Genomic DNA, 19,285 nt, shown 5'->3' with positions numbered 1-19,285 from the left:
AACAATATAACCCTGGTTCAAAACACACAATGCATTGGTGCCACTCAAAAAAAACAGTGATTCCCCATAGAGTTTAATACAAGACTGTGGTTCTACTTGTATTCCTATGGGACTGAAGCGCTGAGTCACACTTCAGGAGGAGGGCGAGTTCAGACTAAGCAGACTAAGCAGCCACGTTGCTCACAGGATGTAGAAAGTGTGTTTTGGGAGGGGTGGGGGGGGCGCGGGGGTCCAATACAATACTGATGTGGGGTTGAATCTGGGGGTTTGGGGGGTTGGGAGACAGAGCTATCTACCTTGCAAGTCAGCTTTCATCAATGCAACTTTTTTGTCAGCAAAAATAGTGGGGAAGGAAAATGCAAAGTAGAGCGGCCGTTAGTAAAGCACTGAGACATCAGCCACGGTGCAACAGAAACACAGAGTGTAGGGCTGGGTGGGGTTGCAGGTGGAGGAAGGGGTTGTCTGTCCTCGGATAGGCACTTCGGAGTGGAGGCGAAAAAGCTGCAGCTCCTCCCCCGAAGTGGCAACGGCAACACCGAGTCAAAAACACGCAATCGCTGAGCCACTGGATCAGGACGGCGATGCGCTTTGTTATGGTAAGTAAAGTATGATGATGAATGGAGAAACATTCTCCGCCCCACATGCTGATCATCGCCGGCTACCTTCCAACTCTTTGTGCTCAGTTTAATAAATGCGATACCATCGCAGCCATTCTCCGAGCAGGGCGGCCGTTAATATGGGCGGCGGAGGGGAAATAAATAAATAAATGAATCCGGGGTTTGACAGGCCCGCACACGGTTACGGAGCTGATTAAACTTGCAATGTCGCTACACGAAAATATCAGAAGTTTATTACCAAATAGAATAAGAGTGCGTGAGTGGTGAAATTAAACTGTGAGTGACATAGTAGGGAGAGGAGATGGGGGGGGAGAAGAAAAATAATAGATCAAATATTGTCTCTGGATGTGGTGAACACATTAGACCGGGCAAATGATATTCATGTATGCAACAAAGGGCTTCATACATAATTCATAGGTATTGCTTCTGGCAAACTCTCAGATCCAGTAAGCACGCACAGAGCGCGGGGGTGAACGGAAAAAAAATAAATAAAAAAAAAATAACACAGAATGGGGATAAAATGGGAAATAACAGTGGCAGGACAAATATGGCAGAGACAATAATCAGATTATGGCTAAGTGAAACAGAAATGATCGCCTGTGGAGAAGTGTCAGAGCTTGATGCATGCTGAGAGAATACAAACACGCATTATGGGTGTCAATTGATATGCCACGGGTTGACAGTGCTGGGGTGACTAGGTCCTGGGGGTGGCTGTGTGTGTGTGTGTGTGTGTGTGTGTGTGTGTGTGTGTGTGTGTGTGTGTGTGTGTGTGTGTGTGTGTGTGTGTCTGTGTCATGTCCTGGCAGACTGAATAATTCTATCATCAATGTGAAAACTGTGGGTTCTTATAATAAAAGCAGGGAGGCGGTGGGCGTGATTGTGTCACTGAACTGGAGCAAAGAGGAAAAGAAAGAAAATAAAACCAAAAGAAAAAAGAAAAAGAAAATCAAAACAGCAACCCAGCGCTCCAGTCAAATCTTGTGCCACAGGCGGCGCCGGGGTGACTCACCTTCACACCCCCTCTCTATCTGGCCCACGCAGTCCAGAGCGTCCGACATCAGGTCCGGCAGCCGCCCGTTCAGGTCCACCGACGCCAGGCAGCCCTGGAAGCCCTCCTTGGCATGCACGAGCTTGGGAAGCTCCTTGAACATCTCCTTCGCCACTCCGCCGACGAACAGGTTGCCTGTTGGGAGAGGACAAATGCAACAATACTGACCCCTAGTGGACAGAGAACGTGGTTTCAATAACGTTTGCTTGATGGATAAAGGCAGATTTAAAGATTTAAAGATTCTTTAAGTATTTAGTCATTTTCACAGATTATTATTATTATTATTATTATTATTATTATTATTATTATTATTATTATTATTATTATTATTAACAATTCAAACAAACTGCAATTATTTAACATACAATAGATACATAAATATAATAAATATGATCGATGTTCCTTATTTCCTCACTACTTAGAAAAAAATACTTTTCTCCAAGTTTGGTGCAATTTGGTGCGTGACATTTTCTTTGAGCTTCACAGACAGACAGAGCGAGTGACTGTGCTGTACGGATCAGGTGAGGACTGACTTCCTCGCCCCAGGCTCCCTCCACCGTGGTAATGATCAAGAGCCGACAATTGCTTTTTTTTTTTCCCCTCTTCTGGCTCTGTCCCAGCAAGTTTCATCCCTGCTGTTAAGACACTTTTCTCCACCTCAAGCCCAAATTTAATGAAGTCTGACCACAGTCGGGAAACCCCGCCGTGCCTACACACCCTTAAGGTCCAGGTTCTTGGCTCCTGTGGTGGTCTGCGTGGTGACCTTGGTGTCTATCTTGACCATGTGGAGGTTGTTAGTGTCGCGGGAGATGATGACGTTGTGCCAGTGGTTGTCGTTGAGGGGCTTGTTGGAGTTGCCTTTGATCAGGTGGGCCCCATTTCCCAGGTCGGACACGTAGTGCAGGTAGCTGGAAGAGGGGAAAGCTTGACGTGAGACGGTTTAACCATAGATAACAAAAATAGGAAGAAAAATAAAAACAAAACACAACAACAATGCGACGTTGTTAATTTAAAATGAATAATTAGAAAAGTGCAATAAAGCCCCGGAAACTGGAGCAGGAGTGCGTGAATTAATTTCCTCCGCCTTGACGCGAGGCACCGCAGCAGTTGCGCGTTGAAACGTGCCGATATGAAACTATCAGAGAAGAGCAGCTGTCTGAATCGGAGCTGATTAAACAAAAGGGTGGCGGGCCTCGTTAAACGGAGCGGCTGCTGAATTTGCTGGTTTACAGGCAATTTGTGAGGCGCGTGCCCATTTTAATTAGAATGTACAACTTTAATGTCGGCTGCGCTGAATAGCACCTTAACTCCAGGCATTACTTGAAAGAAGGTCATTCTGTGGCTGCAATTCAGTAATAAGAAACACACCCTCGTGCAGTCGATTCCCTTTTATGTCGGGGTATTTGTTGTGCCTTCGTGAAGTTTTGAAAAGAACAGTAATAGCCAGGAGCTCTTTCAGTAAATATTCTGGCAGAGGGGTGATAAGAGGAAAATTTGAATATTAAAAGCAAATGACACCAAAAAAAAAACCCTACTTCTATTAGGAAATTGTCATACATAATGGAGAGTGCCGTTATTAAAAAACAGAATCCATTCTCATGGAGGCTTTTACATGAGTACTATATAAAAATGCAAGTTTGTAAAGAGCTGCAATGTGTCTGTGTTCTGCCTTTACACCTGTAGCCCAAGTAATGGCTGTGCTAAAAGGGGCATTGTAGTTATTGCAGCATCAAAACTATTTTATTCCCAAAAAGAATCTCCAAAACGAAATCAAACTTCTTCTTCTTCTTCTTCTTCTTCTTTAACTCTAGGATCGATCCAAATCGTTTATGGACTAATTCTATCAAGGCTGGATAGCACACAGCCAGCAGTCCTGACTCTTGCACCACAGAGCAGCAGATACTGCCGAGACCCCAGCAGACCTGATATTTTCAAGCTGTCTTTCGTCATCAAAAGCCTTTGTACGAGTAGACACACCTGAGACGCATTAAAGATATATTAAAGAGCTCATCCATCCATCGCTCTGACAGCATTCCAAAATGCATCCCGACCACGCGCTGCCTGCAACTAGTCTTAGCGGAGGAGCTGAGAGGCCACCTACTACAACAACAAAACTAAACAAAAAAAGAAAAGGGGGATTTGACATTTTCAAGTTCGAAGCTATTTACTCACAGAAGCTCTGCCACCAGTGCCAAGGATTAGTGTTAATAAAGGCTTATGGAAGATTTGAGTTTTCATTTGAGCTTTTCAGATCGAAGGAAAACAATCGTGTTAATTTGTCAGAGTAACCCTACATCTATCTGCCCCATTTTCCAGTAATTATCCCGATTGCATAACCTTGCTCAGCATCCTGATTAGAATTTCAACAAAGTCCGATTCCAATCTATGATCTCGCTCATCAGTCCTGCCGATACAGAGCAATCAAGACTGTGGCATCATTCCTCTAAAGGATAAAAGAAGTCGGACAGACAAATACGTTTAGGATATGTGATAAAAGTTGGCCGCAGCTCCGAAAAAGCACAGGAGAATGCCGGGAAGAATGTCTGGAACAGTGGCTTCTGCTAGGAAAGAATTTTCTCGGTGCAAGAATATGGTTTCACTTTTTACTCTACCCCCAAATGGCTGCATTTGCGTGGTAGCAGCGAGCTACGTGGCTAACGTTTGTTTTGTCCCAAAAGGAAAACCTCAAGCTGGCAAAACAAACCTGACTGCTCTGCATGGATGTGTTAGATGGACATTTTTACCAATCACTTTTCAAATTTTGCCTACCCATTAAAAAAAAAAAAAGAAAAGAAAAAGGGGCTAAGCTAAAAAACAAAACAAAAAAAAACAACAACACACTTTGTCTGGTGTGCAGGTTAGCTTTTACACAAGCTATCTATCTACCTATCCATCTATCTAACACAAAAACCTTGGTTTATTTCCTGTTACGCAATACTTGGAAGACACAATTGCAGGCTGTCACTAAGTAACTGCCAAATTTACTGCACATGGAACGATTCTGGTGTGACAGACGTGCGACTGGAAGCCTTTCAGGACTTATCGCAGCTGGAAACGCAACTGCAAGCTCACACTGGAACTGCTTATTATGTGACAACAGCCATGATTAAAGTGAGAACCTGACGTAACTGTGACGTCTTACTTTGAGGTTGCTTGGCTGTCCCTGTCGTTGTTTTATGTCACCCATGTCATACATTGAACAGCACTGTATTTTGTTAGCATTAAGTGCCTTTACCGTTTAGTTCTGCCTGTCTTTAATGTAAATAGAAAGGTAAGTGGCAATGTGTCCTATTGTTGACTACATTGACAACATTGACTATTGTTGACAATTTTGTAACTACTATTATTTTGTGTGTGTTTTATTGGCTATTTGAAACAATGTTATCCACATATCTGTAACTGATGCTTACCGGGCACAGATGGGAAGAGCGTTCCGCTCCTGCAACACTTGCACAGTGGAATCTGACAGATTTACCTACATAGATTCTATGCAGCATTTTCTTACAATTTCTTACCACCCCTGAGTCAGATGTAAAAAAAATAAAAATAAAAAAAAAAAAAAGCAAAAAAAAAGCATCATATTCTTCTGTACTAATCTTACCCTTTGACGAGCTCCACCACAATGAAGTCGGTTCCGTCCCCGCTGTTGTAGAGGATGAGGCCGTCGGAGGAGGTGGTCTTGAACTGGAAGAAGAGGTGCATGGAGTAGTAGGCCTGCAGTGTGGTGAGCGTCACGTAGCTGGAGCGCGACTTGAAGGTGACGGGGTCGGCGATGATGTTCTTGAAGCCGATCATGGCGTTGAGCTCGCAGTAGTCGATGTCGCCGTTCTTGCACAGGTCGATGTAGGCCATGCCGTTGAAGGACAGGCTCTGCAGGTGGCCAATGAAGTTGGAGGGCACCATGTTCATGAAGCGCTTCTCCGTCACGATGCCCGTCTCGATGTTGTGGAACTCCAGCTGGGTGTGGTCGCCCGCCATTTGACCTGGCGTCGTCGGAGACAGCGGGGATGGGGCGGGGGAGGGGTGGTTGAGGAGGAGGGGAGGGTCAAGGCTTTGCAATTAAAAGGTCAGCGGCAGGTGGCCGATCGTCACAGTGGTACTGGCAATAGCATGTTTTAAAGTCTGAATCTGACCTTGCACAAAGGACAAAGTTTGCTCAAGTGTCTTCAGCACAACAACATGTATGAAGGCGCTACATTCCGTGTTATATCACCACGAGATGAAGCCGCTCGGCTCTGCACGTGTGCAACAACGGGCTGGCTGCCCTACAAGGACACGGCAGATGTCTCTGACTGTGTCACTGTCAGGCGAGAGGTTGTCCCTCTCACTGTTTCCTCTGTTTTGTTTTGTCCTTCTGGAAATTACAAGCCGGGACAAGTCTGTTTTCCTCTATTTTTGTTTACTGACAAGGTGTCAGGCGCGGGAGGGTGCATACAGTTCCCAGGGCGAAGAAGAAGAGCGGATGTGTGGCTGCATTGCCAGGACGCCCGAGAAACACAGAGCAGGAGGACAACAGACACAGAAGTCCCTTTCTATTGTAATCCAGGGCTGCTAAATCTACAAGCCCGACTGGAGTGGGTTTAATTTTATTCTGCGTGCAGACTGAGTCCTTGGTCACTCAATCATCATATTTGGAGTAATTTCACAAGGTTTAAAAAGCTTGGTGGACAACCATTATTACCACAGTGTTATAGCCTCATATTCCTTATTCAACAATAGTGCAGTCCTACAGCTTGATGGGGGTTGGCGGCTCATTAAAAGTTAATTACGTGTGTAAAATCTGTACATGCAATAGTTTCCATTTCACATCTGTCTAATGGAACTCAACCTTAGTTTGGATACCAAGTTGTCACTGACTGGTGTTTAGTTTCCCTTGTGAATCAGGTACAGGTTACCTAAATATGTCCCGCTACTCCAAAAAAGAAAAATACTGGAGAACGGCTTCTTCTGCCTAAATTAGTGAAATTTAGTTGCTGTGAGTTCTCTATATTTTAGAATGTTTTCATTCTCCAGGCAACATGGAAGCTGACAAAGACACGCCAATAATTCCTGCTCTATTTCTAGTGCACATTCTGCTTTATGTTACATTTTTTTTTTCATATTTCATTCAAATTCTGTGGATGAAAATAACAACAAAAATAATTATTTCTCAAGCTCAAGCAAACAGATTGTAAATAATTCATTCTCTCTGAGGAGAATTAAAGGCCCAGAGTGTAGGATTTAGCGGCATCTGGTGGTCAGACAACATATTGCAAATTATGACTTTTTTTTCTGGGTAAAAAAAGTGTATGTTACTATAAACTCTACTTAATAGTGTGAACATTTTTAGGATTTAATATAACTAGCAGCATAAATGTGAATTTGAAATTACATCTCACACTATCAGATGCATTTAAGATCTTAACCACTGGGTCTTCATGTATACTTTTTATAAGATGTTTTCGTATTTATATGGTTATGTTACTGTAGCACATACTTCTTATCTGAGAGTCCGACAACCTGTGGAAAAACTGAATTACTTGGAAGTTGAACATGATTCTTTTCAGAGGAAACAGAGGATGAGTGGTACCTTCCACGGGCTGCAGATCGTCCACGGTCAGCTTCAAAACCTTGCCCCTCCTGAACACACGCACTGTGTGCCACTCATTATCGTTCAGATTCTGACCCGCAAAAATAGTCTCTGGACCTTTGCCTGCAGGACAGTCCAAAGAGCCGTTAACACACAAGCAGGCACGGAGAACACGTACATGACAGACAGGCTGAGAGACAGAGAGGAGGAGGAGGAGGAGGAGGAGATCAAAGGGAGGATAGAGAGGAGGAGTTGAGTAGTTTGACGGAGGCAGGAAAAAAAAAAACAACCTAAAGGTAGACGTAGTTAATGGTCCGTACACACATCACTCTGACTTGCATTTGCTGCGCGGATAACGCCATAAATAAGGCATAGAATTTCTGAATTGTCACTCAATACCGTTTTCCCCCAGCAGGAGGAGTGGAGGGCAGCAATTTAAGACGTCATATTTTTTTTTTTGTATATCACCAACAATATTCGCCCTAACTGTTCAAAGTGCTCAAAGCGTCTAAATGAGTACTATTTCAGCCATTTCCCAAAAGCTCGTCTCTCACCGTCTCGTGTGATACTTTTTCTAGAAAAAAAGAAAAATATATATATTCACACCACTTGGGGGCAGCAAAAAACTACTGAAAACGCTTGGCAGCGCAGGCATTTTACACTCCAGCACCTTGTTTACCCACAAAAGTGGATTTGATTCCTCTCGTGTCCTTCCTCCAAAAATGAAATAGTGATGTGAAAAGTAATCCTCCTCTTATCCGAGCAGGCCATATAGGCAGAGAGTGAGAGGGAGAAACTGTTTAAAACGACACAGCAAGGCCATGGTCCGTGAAATATAGAGTGTGATTTTAATTCCAACTTCCCCTTCTTCAGTTTATTAGGCATCTTGGCAAAAGCAGCGCGAGCTCAGCCTTATTATGCCAGCGATTAATCATTTGGAATTCATTCAATTCATTAAATAATTCTTTCGTAACGTTCGACTGTTAATTCTCACTCACCGGTGAATCATTTCCCCACACCGGATCCCAAAGCCGGCCTTTTTAAATATTGCATTAAGTGCGTCACCGGTGGCAGGCAGTGATGGAGATGTCACGGCGGATCACAGTTCCCCCTCCAAAAGACAGAGACAACTCTCAGTCTAAATTCATCGCCGCAAATAAAAGCGGAGCAATCAGGGGCAAAAATCTGTGTGATGTGAAGAGCGGAAGAGTGAGAGTTACGCCGCTGCTGTTCGACGTTCCAACATTGGTCCAATTGGGGCATCGCATTATTTTTTCATGCTGCGCTCGTCGAGGAGCATCTTGAAGTGCTGCAACGTGCTCTGATGTTTCACTGCTGGGCACGCACGCACGCACACACACACACGCAACACACACGCACGCACGCACACACGCGCTCGCTCGCAAGCACACAAGGCCACTGTGACTGCCGAGGCCAGGGGGCACCTCGTGCAACATTTCACTTAAGCGCCTCGGTTTCTTTCTCCTGGACGCCTTCGCCGCTGTTTATCTGCTCCCCTCCGGCCATCTTCAAAGACTCGGTTTCCACGCGTATGCAAATCTGATCCGCTGCGAGACGCTGGGCCGAGGTTTCAATCCGAAGTAGCTCTGCTCTGTAAGCACTAAACACCAGGGCCGGATTGGAGCCGACAACTGGTGAGGGGCTTAAGGAGGGAAAGATATGAAATAATGGGGCAGGACGGACTTGAAAGCTCGCTTGATCTTTGCCTTCCATCACGGCCGTCCTCCGAGGAGCCGAGGGGAAAGAGGGTGTGGGGAGCGGGGGGCGGGCGGGATGGAAGGGTCGACCGTGTTAAGGGGTCACATTCCCACCGGCGACACTCGCTTCTCGCCCAGCTCTGGCTCGGCCGCGTGACGACACAACGGGCCATCTGGCGGCCCGGACAAGTAGGTCCCCTCAGTCAAACTGTCCCTCCAGAGGCCACACCAACACTGATCCATCCAAAGTGATGGATCCGCCGCCGTGATCTCTCCCTGCCTCGTTGGCTCCCGGAGCCCATGGGAACGGGTTGTGATATGTGAGGAGCTGGGCAGTGTGTGAAAAAAAAAAAAAAAAAGTGATTATCCAGTCAGCCGCTATTTGGTTGGCTGGCTGGCTGGCAGGCCAGATTTCCGGTGCCACCTGGCCCCTCCGACTCTCGCAGGTTTTGAGGGGTGGAGGAGTGCTGAGCGAGCAGCTGACTTGTGCTGAGGGTGAATGTCGATGAAGACATCAAAAGACGTCGCGCACCAACACGGGGAGAGCTCGTCCCGCTGTCCGGGCTACGGCAGGCGGAAGGGTGGGGTGGGGTGGGGTGGGGGAGGTGTTTGTCCAATCAATGTCGTGCTAATGGGGAGGCATTTGTGGACATGGCTTAAACAAGCGGAGGTTACATAATGTCGGAACTATAAGTGACGGCAGTCAATACTACTCCAGTGCAGGTCGCAAAGCAGCATGGCACTTTGAGGATGAGACTAGAAGATTTATAACAGCCTGCTGGCTTGGATTTGAGGTCAAGCTGACACTGTAACACTGGTGTTAGCTTGACGTGACATAAGCAGATCAATGTTCTATTATTCATAAAGTTTTAAAGGTCCTGTATTTTGGCTATTTTTGGTCTGGTTTTGATCCAACGCAACAGCCTCACATGATTGATTGTCTTGGGGGAAACAAACCAACAGAACCACATATCTAGCCCACGATTAGGAAAACAAAGGAGCGCAATAGAAGTAATGGATGGAATTCTCCCATTCCTTTGGATTTCAGAGACATGGAACAACGAAAATATCTGTGATTTGACTTAGGGCACCAACAACCTCATGAAAATAATAAGGTGTTTTGTTAATTTGCAAAAGGGAGGAGAGTTTAGAAAATAGCAGTTGTACAACCAATATTGTAAATATAGATCTGACATGGTTTTACGTTTATAGAAGTCAATAATGCTGGGCCTGTCTAGAATAAAAAAAACTGTTTCTTGTTCACCAAAATAAAGGTGAGATCACACATGAGAATGTCACAGGTTATTTTCAGTTCATTTTTTTTTTGTTCTCACGCTTGTTGTCACTCAGCGCCAGTTAACAGTGTTTAAGTCAAAGCGGCAGTGTTTCCCTCAGACAGCTCCGGGCAGCCCCAGGGATCCCAGGTCCCTAATTGACAGTGATGTGTTCTTTGAGTCGCTGCTGAAATTCTTCATACACCAAGCTGACCGCAGCCTTGGCGCCTGACAAGGCACGTTAATTAGCACAGAGGGGTGAAAAAAAAAGAAGGAAGGCCAGAAATAACAGCGAGGAAAATAACAGCAGAGGGATTAAATAAATAAATAAAGGGGATTAAGCTCTTTACGAGCAGGGACTATTAAAGTGTTTCCAAGAGTCTCAGCTAATACAAAATGCCCGTAATGCCGCGTGATATTTTTTTTTCCCATTTCGCTTCTGTTTTCTATTCGACGTTAACATGATCATTACTAAGCATCGGGTGCTATTAGAGATGCGTGAAAACTGCTATTTAGCATTTAGAAAGGTGCTAAGCAGAGCCGGCTCTGTGTCTTGAGGTCACTGCGTGCGCGGAGGCGTTTTGTTGTGCAAGTCTGCGCTCGTCATGAGGCGGTTGACCTTCAGATACTGTACCAGTTCACACTCACACACACACACACACACACACACACACACACACACACACACACACACACATAGATAGATCCAACGCTCTTGCTGTTCTTCTGAGGGGACGTCGTCCGCATTTCATGCTCAGAGCGGCGGTGTGCGAGGCAAATGTTATAATAACGGACGTCAGGTGCATTTAGCTGCCCGACTACGTCATCTCTGTTTTGAGCCGCGCGCACACGCACGCGCGCGCATGGCGAGCCACGAGATGTATTTTCTCCCCCCTCCTCCTTATCCCTGTCTTTCTGCTCTGCGAGGCAGGTTAATGAGAACAATAAAACCACACTCTGTATTTCCTCCGCGCCTTCGATGGCCTCATCAATTTACTGCCGGCGTGAAATGTTGAAGAAGAAAGGAAACAAGAATAAAATGAGAAAAAAACACGAGGCGGGGAAAAAGGCAAAAATCAGGCGTGTCTACACAAACAAAAAAGGTTGCGTTTCATATCGGCATGAATTCTCTCGTTTTAATTGCAAACAAGTCCAGGTGCACAACCACAGCTGACTTGCCCTGAGTGTGCACATCATTAACCCAAGCCCCCCCCCATAACAGTTGATGCAACGCAAAATCCACCCGGCAGTTGAGTCGAAGGCAAAGGTGCGAGTCAGAAGTCAAACAGTTTCTCTACGCGCTCGTCAATTTCGTTGCGGCGTCTGTGCTTTTAAAAGCCACGTCGGAGGTGAAACGGTCAACCCGCAAAAATACATTAAAACATGAACATCCAGAGACAGAGATACATAGCAGAGATAGGGAGAGTAGAAGAAGAGGAGGGAGCAGCAGGAGGAGAAGAAGAAGAAAAGGAATTAAGGTGAAGCGTGACTTACTGGTTGTACAGTTAATCCTGATACAATCTAGATGGGAGGGGGGGGGGGGAGAATAGATGAGAGATAAATTCATCTTTCAACGTCACAGCTGCAGACATCATCAAAGCACACAGTCCACCTCTCTGGGGACGCACACACGGACACTGACCGTCCTCTGCCGAGCCCTCTGAACCGGTAAGCCGCTCGGCTGCGCCCAAGGAGCACCAGCGGGGCGGTGCACAGAAATACAGGTGCAGGGAATGGAGTGGAGTGTTTTGGCTGTGCACCCAAAGAATGATTCATTTTTCAAGCTTTTGTTTTTTTTGTTGTTTTTTTTCCCCAGAATGAGGTCTTTACACTGAGAACGTCAGGCTTCGGTCAGGGTCAGGCAGGGTCAAACGGAAGCAGCTAACCCCCACTAGCAAACCAATCTCTCTATAAATTAATCTGCCTGGTTTTTGGTTTTTTCCGTATGTTGCAAGATTACAGAGCGTTTTCGTTCTCATTGCGCAACAAGTAGAACCGGCGGCGGATAAAAAAAACGCCGCCGCTGCCGCCATTATTTGATCAAGCTTTTGCCAAACGTGCGGCTCCAAAGGCACGTTTAATCTTAGCTTCCTTTTTTTTTTTTTTTTTTTTTTTTATCTCCCCTGCCTCTAAAGCTTAGCTGGCGTGCCCTCCTTTGAGAAAGGTGACCCAGATTGAACTCCCACTCCCTCCCCGCCGCCACCACCCCACTTCCCGATTGGCCCCTGCCTGTCGTGTGTCGTCAACCGCAGCAGAAAAGTGGTCGCGAACAGCCAGGGAGTGACACGAGCCCACCCTGTCTGGGGAATGCTCCGCTTTTCAAAGGGGACGTCGAGCTTCCGGAGAGGCTTAAGACACAGGAAATGTGTCTGGGAAAAAGGAGATTATGCCTGAAAAGAATTTGAGCCCTGTGTCCTTTATTATGACTTGACGTGCCCGATGTTTCAGTTTGGTTAACGTCGGACTCAGGCCGTTCCTGGTCTTCCCCTGCACACCCCATTCTTTATTTTATTTTGCACTAATTTAGGACACATTTTTCGATTTGCGCGCATCGGTGCATCCGATCCATATATCAGCGACTTATTTATAAGAAGAAACAGAGGAGCTTGTGGCTCTCCTTGGCCACGTGTCAACTTTATTAGAGGGTCTAACAGAGATTAATAGTGACAATACGCAGCTTCTCGTCTTAACGAGGGAACTTTCTTAAGGCCTCCTCTGTCCCTTCCCCTCCTCCCCGTGCGCACGCTAACGAGGCACTTGTGCAGCGAAAGAGGGCCCGCGCGCACGTGCGCGGAAGTTTATTTTGAGGTCAGCTTGAGATGGAGTGGGCAGTGAGCATTCCCCCGCTGGGCACAAGGCAGCTGTGCACTCCGCTGGCAGTGAGCGCAAGAGCCGCAGACTTTGTGTTTTTTTGTTTGTTTGTTTTTTTTTGCCATTGAAAGCGTTCAACACCTTTTCTCTGTCTGTGTGTGTGTGTGTGTGTGTGTGTGTGTTAAGAATCTCATGTGCAAAAAGAGAGGGAAGGAAGGGTGTGCGTGAATGTGTTTTTTTTGTTTTTTTTTTGTCATTGCCGTCGTCGTCATCGTCGTCTCCGAGGCGTTACCTAAGTTGACAGTGAGGCGGACGCGGCCGCTCTCCAGCTCCAGGCGCAGGGTGTCGGCCGAGTCCCGCGACGTGGTGGCGATGAGGATGCCGTAGGCTCGCTGGGAGCGGAAGCGCAGAGACACGTCCTCGGCCTCCGTGTGCATCACCACCGGCAGCTGCACCTTCATGAACTTGCTGCCGTCGTAGCTGAGGATGGTTGCCTCTGCGGGGAGAGTCAAGGAGACAACATTAGCCAATCGGTCCGCTTCGAATGGATGTCTGTTTCCCATTCACAGTTAAGTGGACGATGCTTATGTGATGTCAGCTTTGAGCCTTTCAGACTCATACCAATATTGACATGCCTTGCCATGACTGCTTACAGCAATATATGCCTTGTTTGAGTGATTACAAAAGCTCACAGGTCACATTACACGCTACACTAACATTAAAGATCCAGTGTGTAAGAGTTAGTAGCACCTCGTGGTCAGAAAGCATACTGCAATCAAATGAACACCTGCGCTTCTATCACGCACGTCCGAGTTAGCGACAAGTTATAATTATTGTAATTATAATCTGCAGTTTTTAAATGACTTTTATTTCAATGATGTATTTTTTCCTTACTAGAAAACCAACAGCAGCATTTCATTCATGATTTATGCATCCACAATAACATCATAAAACTACCAAAGGACACCTTTTTGCGAAGAAAAAATGTGTGCCTGTGTGTGTGTATATATGTGTGTGTAAAAATTGATGAAAGCACAAAATCTGGTTGAGCTGTTGCAGTCCACGAAGCCCAACTCATGCTCCGGGTGACTGCATTTACTCGAAGCATTACAGAGACGCCCGGGTGAAATGCCGGGAAGATTGTGCGGCGGCGGTGGCGGCGGCCGGCGGGGGCTTGTAACAGCATTTCCGGAAATGTAACTAAACCGTAACCCAATAACAAAGCCATTACTGCTGCTGCTGCTGCTGCAGCGAGGCAGATAGATGCTACGTCGGATGGACTGCAGATGGAGACCGGCCCTGGCGATAGGGCAGCGGCGGCGACGTGCACGCGCGCCTCCTCGTCACACGGAGCCAGTGTCACATCCATCTCCCGGGACGATTCCGTTGCATTCCCTACCCAAAATCCAATTCCTCCTCGGCCCTCCGAGGGTATGCGCAGGATGACAGAGGTGTGTGACAAACGAGTTTTCGCTTGCTAAACTCTCGGCTTCCCGCCAAGCAAGGGACTGCATTCAGAAAGTGTTCCGACACACCGGCATGAAACAGCTAGACTGTCAAACTGTCTTTACTGGTAAACAAAACAAAAATATAAAACGAGAGACAACAGACGTAATTTTATACTGTCTTGGTTGCAAAAAAAAAAAAGAAAGAAAGAAAAAGCAAAGCAGACGCTGGAGCAGGCCGGCGGTGGAGAGAAATGACTGATGAGAATTGCCAACAAGCTAAGTGGCAGATCTGAGTGCTGCATCCCAGCTTCACCTCATGATCTCCATGAATGAGAGCAAGTGATAATACAGAGTAAGCCAAAACTGCTGTATACACACATCAGGGAAGAAAGACTTGCATAAATATTTCAATAGCAATTTTCTTCAGACATCACAAGAGTAATACGAGTTGCCTTTGGCCTTTACGGAGGTGCTCAAAGTGGTGGCCATTGGCTTCCAGACATTTATGTGTATAACAACGAACTACTCTGCGGTAACATTCATTACTTCAGCACTTGTTGATGCTACATTAATGAGGGTAATGCCATCTGGGTGGAAAACATCATACAACAGTTCACAGCGTTACTCAACATTGCTATAATTTGATCAAACTTCAAAAGACATATCTATATGTATAGAAGCACGGATACAAGTTAAATATTTATGTAAATTGTTTTTCTTTTCCTGATGCAATATGTAATGCAATGTAATATTTTGGCTGCCTCTGTATAATGAAATCCAAAATAAAACACAGCCACCTCTCTGTCAGCTCTGTTTTGCTTCTATTACATCTACATCTAAATTAAAACGCTTAAAAATATCCCTGTAGCAGGGTACAGTCAAGGTTTTCACATGTGGAACGATGAAATCTTTTTTTTTTTTTAGCTTTTTTTTTTTTTCCCCAAGTCTGACACGCCAAGCAGTGAAGTGCCTCCCATCACTCACCAGCTCCTGGCACGCCGAAGGTGTCTATCAGCGAGAAAAGCTGAAAAAGACGAGTAGGCGACCGCCAAAATCGGTAAGAAGGCAGCTCGTGCCGCTTGTTAGCGCGCAGCTCCCGGTGCCAAATCTCACACTGCAACTTTTGAGTGGGGCGAATGGTCGTAGATAAAATCTTATGTGGATGAATGTGAAATAGGGTGAGAGTTAAAAATATACATTTTGTTAAATGCATCTTGTCTGAACGCAAAGTAAGATTTCTTATTATTCAATTATCACTCATCTAGTCTCGATTTAACTGGACGGATGGAGAACGTTGTGCCAGCTTGCAATGATTCACACAATAGGCGGACGTCTAGACGTTGACAATATATAGAGGATGCACACCTGGAGTCAGAGAAACCGATCACAGACAGAGACGGTACAATGCTTCCAGAGTCGAGGACGGATGTCGGAGGGTTTTTTTTTCCGCCCGTCTCCCAACAGGAGGCTGTCAGAGCGGCGACGGAGCATCCCAAACGAAACCAAGCATCCGTTTTCCATCTTGTAAAGCACAATGCGACATTGTTCCCCGGCTTTTCTACAAGGAAAACATGCGTGATTGCGGGGGGGTGGGGGGGAGGGAGACCCACTTCCAGGAGTTACAAATAACCACGGCGATATGGCGTGGTGGGGCGCGCGTAGGGGAAGGTGGGGGGTGGGGAGGGGTTACTGGCTCATGCACGTTGTCCCCACCGCAACCCCCCCACCCAAGCAGTACAGCAGTACGGCCTCAGCACGAAGAGTGAGCTGTCAACGCGTGTCACAGGATTGCGATGTCCCGCAGTATTAGGGCACCAGGTCCAATCCGATTCAAAAAATGCTTCTTTTTGGGGAGGGGTGAAAAAAAATGTTTTCATGACTCAGAGATATCATAAATAATTCAAAGCTGCCCGTGTCTTCCCTCTCCGCAGCGCTCTTTGAGCATCCCTGCACACACACAACCAAAGAAATAGACTCACTGGCTATTAAATGTGCGAAAACAAGCTGCCAGCCGAATATATTTCCTGAATCAAGGTGGCCGCTTCGCCCTCAGAATGGTATGAAACTCCGTTCCCCGCGTCAGCTTTGCATGTTTCTCTTTCACTTCACGGCATATTAATCAGGGCAGTGGGATAAGAGCATCGGTGGAAAATGGATGAGATGGTTTCATTTGTATGCAGAAGCAGCAGCTGTCACATTTAGCTCAACGTGAGATTTTCTTTTTCTTTTTTTTTTTGCCAAATGGGGTAGTTTTGCAGCTAATTCGACTTTTTGGGACCTTCTGGGCCTCAACTTCCGCCTTTGTTTTTCTGACATGCAACCTAGGTCGCTAGCCTAGGCTAGCATGCTAATGTTAGAGAGCTAGCATTGACAGCAGCTATTGGACAACAGTTTACAGACAGTGGAAAATAAGAAAACACAGCACACGGTTTTTATTATCCCCTGCTGCCTTTTTAAAAGTTTAGCATGGAACATTAGCATGCCGTTTGATAGGTGTGTAATTAGGGCCGCCATTTCACACTCAACTTTGTGGGTTTAAAGAGAGGACACTGCGTACCAATTTAGGAAATAACATACATTAAAAAAAAAAAAAAAAAGAATAACATACAGAATAACATAATTTGGAAGAACCCGGGTCCACGGTATATTGCTACCATGTTAACGCGCTAACACTTCCTGAAAATGATGCCGTCCTGTGCTCACAATGTTAAGGGCTTCCAAGTCTTTGAGCCAATTTCTGCACATCTGCGCGTCCAGCTTGAGGGCGCGAGACAACCAGTCTCTCTCTGATTTGCAACCACAATATTCGAGCATGGTGAGCGGTGACTAACGTGGTGTGCTGTCAAAGGGCACGGCTCGCATGCGCTTTCGTGCTAAAATGCAGCCGCATATCGGCCAACGGCAGCATTTCACAATTATGCAATAACGTTCTGCACCTCTTGGCTTCAGCTTCGGGCCACTGGCAAATAGCTTCATGCTCTTGAGAGCAATGAATGTGATAAAAAGGACGCTTTCTTCCTCTGAAGCTATTCTAATTTGGGGCAAATTCTTTTTTTTTTTCAATTCTGTTTTAAGGTCACGGTGTTTTGCCTCCTTTTGACTAATGTGGGAGGACTTGTCGACGCGGATAAATTGTGCGGGAGCGCATCTGTTGTACACAAAAATAATAAATTCAACGTTAATCGCGGAGGCGCAAGTGCAGAGTGCCTGTAAACATTTGTCAGCGGGTTATCTGGAGTTAAGTGCATTTAGGCCGCCGCGAGCCGAGCCGCGCATTGATTTGCGCATCGATATCCGAGCGCCCATGTTATCGCGAGAGACTCCAGCGTCCATCTGCCGCCCTCGTGCGCGCGTAAAGAAATGCAGCTCCCGCCAGCCGCCGGAATCGAGCGTGTCGTCGCTCATTAGGGAGTAACGCACCTTGGCGCGCCATCTGGGGAGGCCGGGCGCGTGAGCCTTGCCTCGCGCTGCAAGACTAATATTTGGGCTAATTAGCAACTGGAGGAACAATGGTGGGGAAGACATTTGGGATGGGAAAAATTGCTTTGTCTGCTTAATTAAAACCCCTCAAAATAGGGCGAACGGCTCTCTCCCGAAAAAAAAAAGAAAAAAAAAGAAAAACCTTCACCTCTGATTCCCTCCATTCATTGCCCTCCTCCTCCTCCTCCTCCTCCTCCTCCTCCTCCTCCTCTTCCTCTTCCTCTGCCGCCATATGCAGTAGCTGTATTTTGCCACCGGGTGGTACACCACGCATGGATAAGTGAGCGCCGGGATAATTCTTTTGACAGCTCCTCGGCCCTGCCGGTGCCCGCTCCCATCCTACCAGTGCAGAGGCAATCTGGAGCCATCAAAACAGCTGGCAGCTCGCCAGAGCCCGTCCTCCGTACGTACTGCCGCTTCCCACACAAGCCCTCTCCGGTGCCAGTCTCTGGTGCCGGAGCCCGAGACAGGCAGGGGACCAAGAGTCGGCCAGCGCGCAGCCAAAAAATGTTATGAACAAGAAAAGAAAGAAAAAATGTGAAGGAAGTGGTAATAAAACGAGAGGGGGAGGAGAAGAGGTCACGGTTTTAGAGAGCTGTTTTCGTCTTCTATTTTTGTGTCTTTTTTTCTGAATGACTTCAAACGCACAGCTGCACATGTTTTCAGGGTCGGACCGGATTTCGTTTTTTTTCTTCTTTTTTTTTTTTCTTTTCTCGCTCCTTTCACCGAGTCCGGCTGCGATCCCAACACACGCAATTATCATGGCAGAGCGAAACGATCTGGAACTGTGTCACCCCCTTTGCCCGCTTCTAATTCCTGTCATCTCATTAGGCGGAGTGGAAGGAGAGACTTGGAAACAGCGTTGAGCCAAGCCGAGCCAGACGAGCTAACTAACTAATTAACTAACTAACTAACTAGCACTCGTCAGCTCTCCAGGAGACTCTCAAGGCCTTGTCTTACGCATGACGACAGACAAGAGCACAAAAAAAAAAAACCTCTTGTGTCTTTTTTGCGCTGATGAACGTCTCTTCTTCTTCTTCTTCTTCTTTTTCCTTCCTGTTCCTCCTCAACGTATTTCCGCCAGTGTTTGGCCTGTACTAGCAGCAAAGCCAGACAGCGCTGTGGGATATTTAGAACGAGCGCTTCACAAGGCGAAGGGGCTCGGAGTGCGAGGTGCATGCGAGGCGACATGTGATTGTGTGGGATGTGTTGCGCGCCGACTTGAGTTCTTTTTTTTCTCTCTCTCTGCCTTTTCCTCCCCGATGAGAGAACCTGTCCCTGCTGTCGGCTCTGTGCAGATGCGTCAAACTGTGATAACAG

The 19,285-nt window shown here is 46.5% G+C and overlaps 1 protein-coding gene across 6 annotated transcripts in view; it reads right to left on the bottom strand.

The window, feature by feature from the left end:
- LOC142883694 (neurexin-1a-like) overlaps positions 1-19,285 on the bottom strand; it is a 363,691-nt gene that overhangs the window by 124,139 nt on the left and 220,267 nt on the right. For 5 of the 6 annotated variants that reach the window (XM_076018787.1, XM_076018788.1, XM_076018789.1 and 2 more), the window contains 6 exons: positions 13,330-13,533; positions 11,721-11,747; positions 7,235-7,357; positions 5,267-5,648; positions 2,383-2,573; positions 1,627-1,800 (listed from right to left, as the gene is read on the bottom strand). In XM_076018787.1, coding sequence (XP_075874902.1) covers positions 1,627-1,800; positions 2,383-2,573; positions 5,267-5,648; positions 7,235-7,357; positions 11,721-11,747; positions 13,330-13,533 — 1,101 coding nt within the window. Of the gene's footprint in view, positions 1-1,626; positions 1,801-2,382; positions 2,574-5,266; positions 5,649-7,234; positions 7,358-11,720; positions 11,748-13,329; positions 13,534-15,850; positions 16,062-19,285 lie in introns of those variants that run through there. The other variant, XM_076018790.1, reaches the window with a different exon arrangement.

Source organism: Nelusetta ayraudi, unplaced genomic scaffold, assembly GCF_046127955.1.
Source record: "Nelusetta ayraudi isolate G7.1 ecotype Tasmania unplaced genomic scaffold, CSIRO-AGI_Nayr_v1 ptg000008l, whole genome shotgun sequence".
Taxonomy (NCBI): Eukaryota; Metazoa; Chordata; class Actinopteri; order Tetraodontiformes; family Monacanthidae; genus Nelusetta; species Nelusetta ayraudi.
Note: the sequence above shows the minus strand (reverse complement) of the source record. Positions and strands in the feature narration are given on the sequence as shown.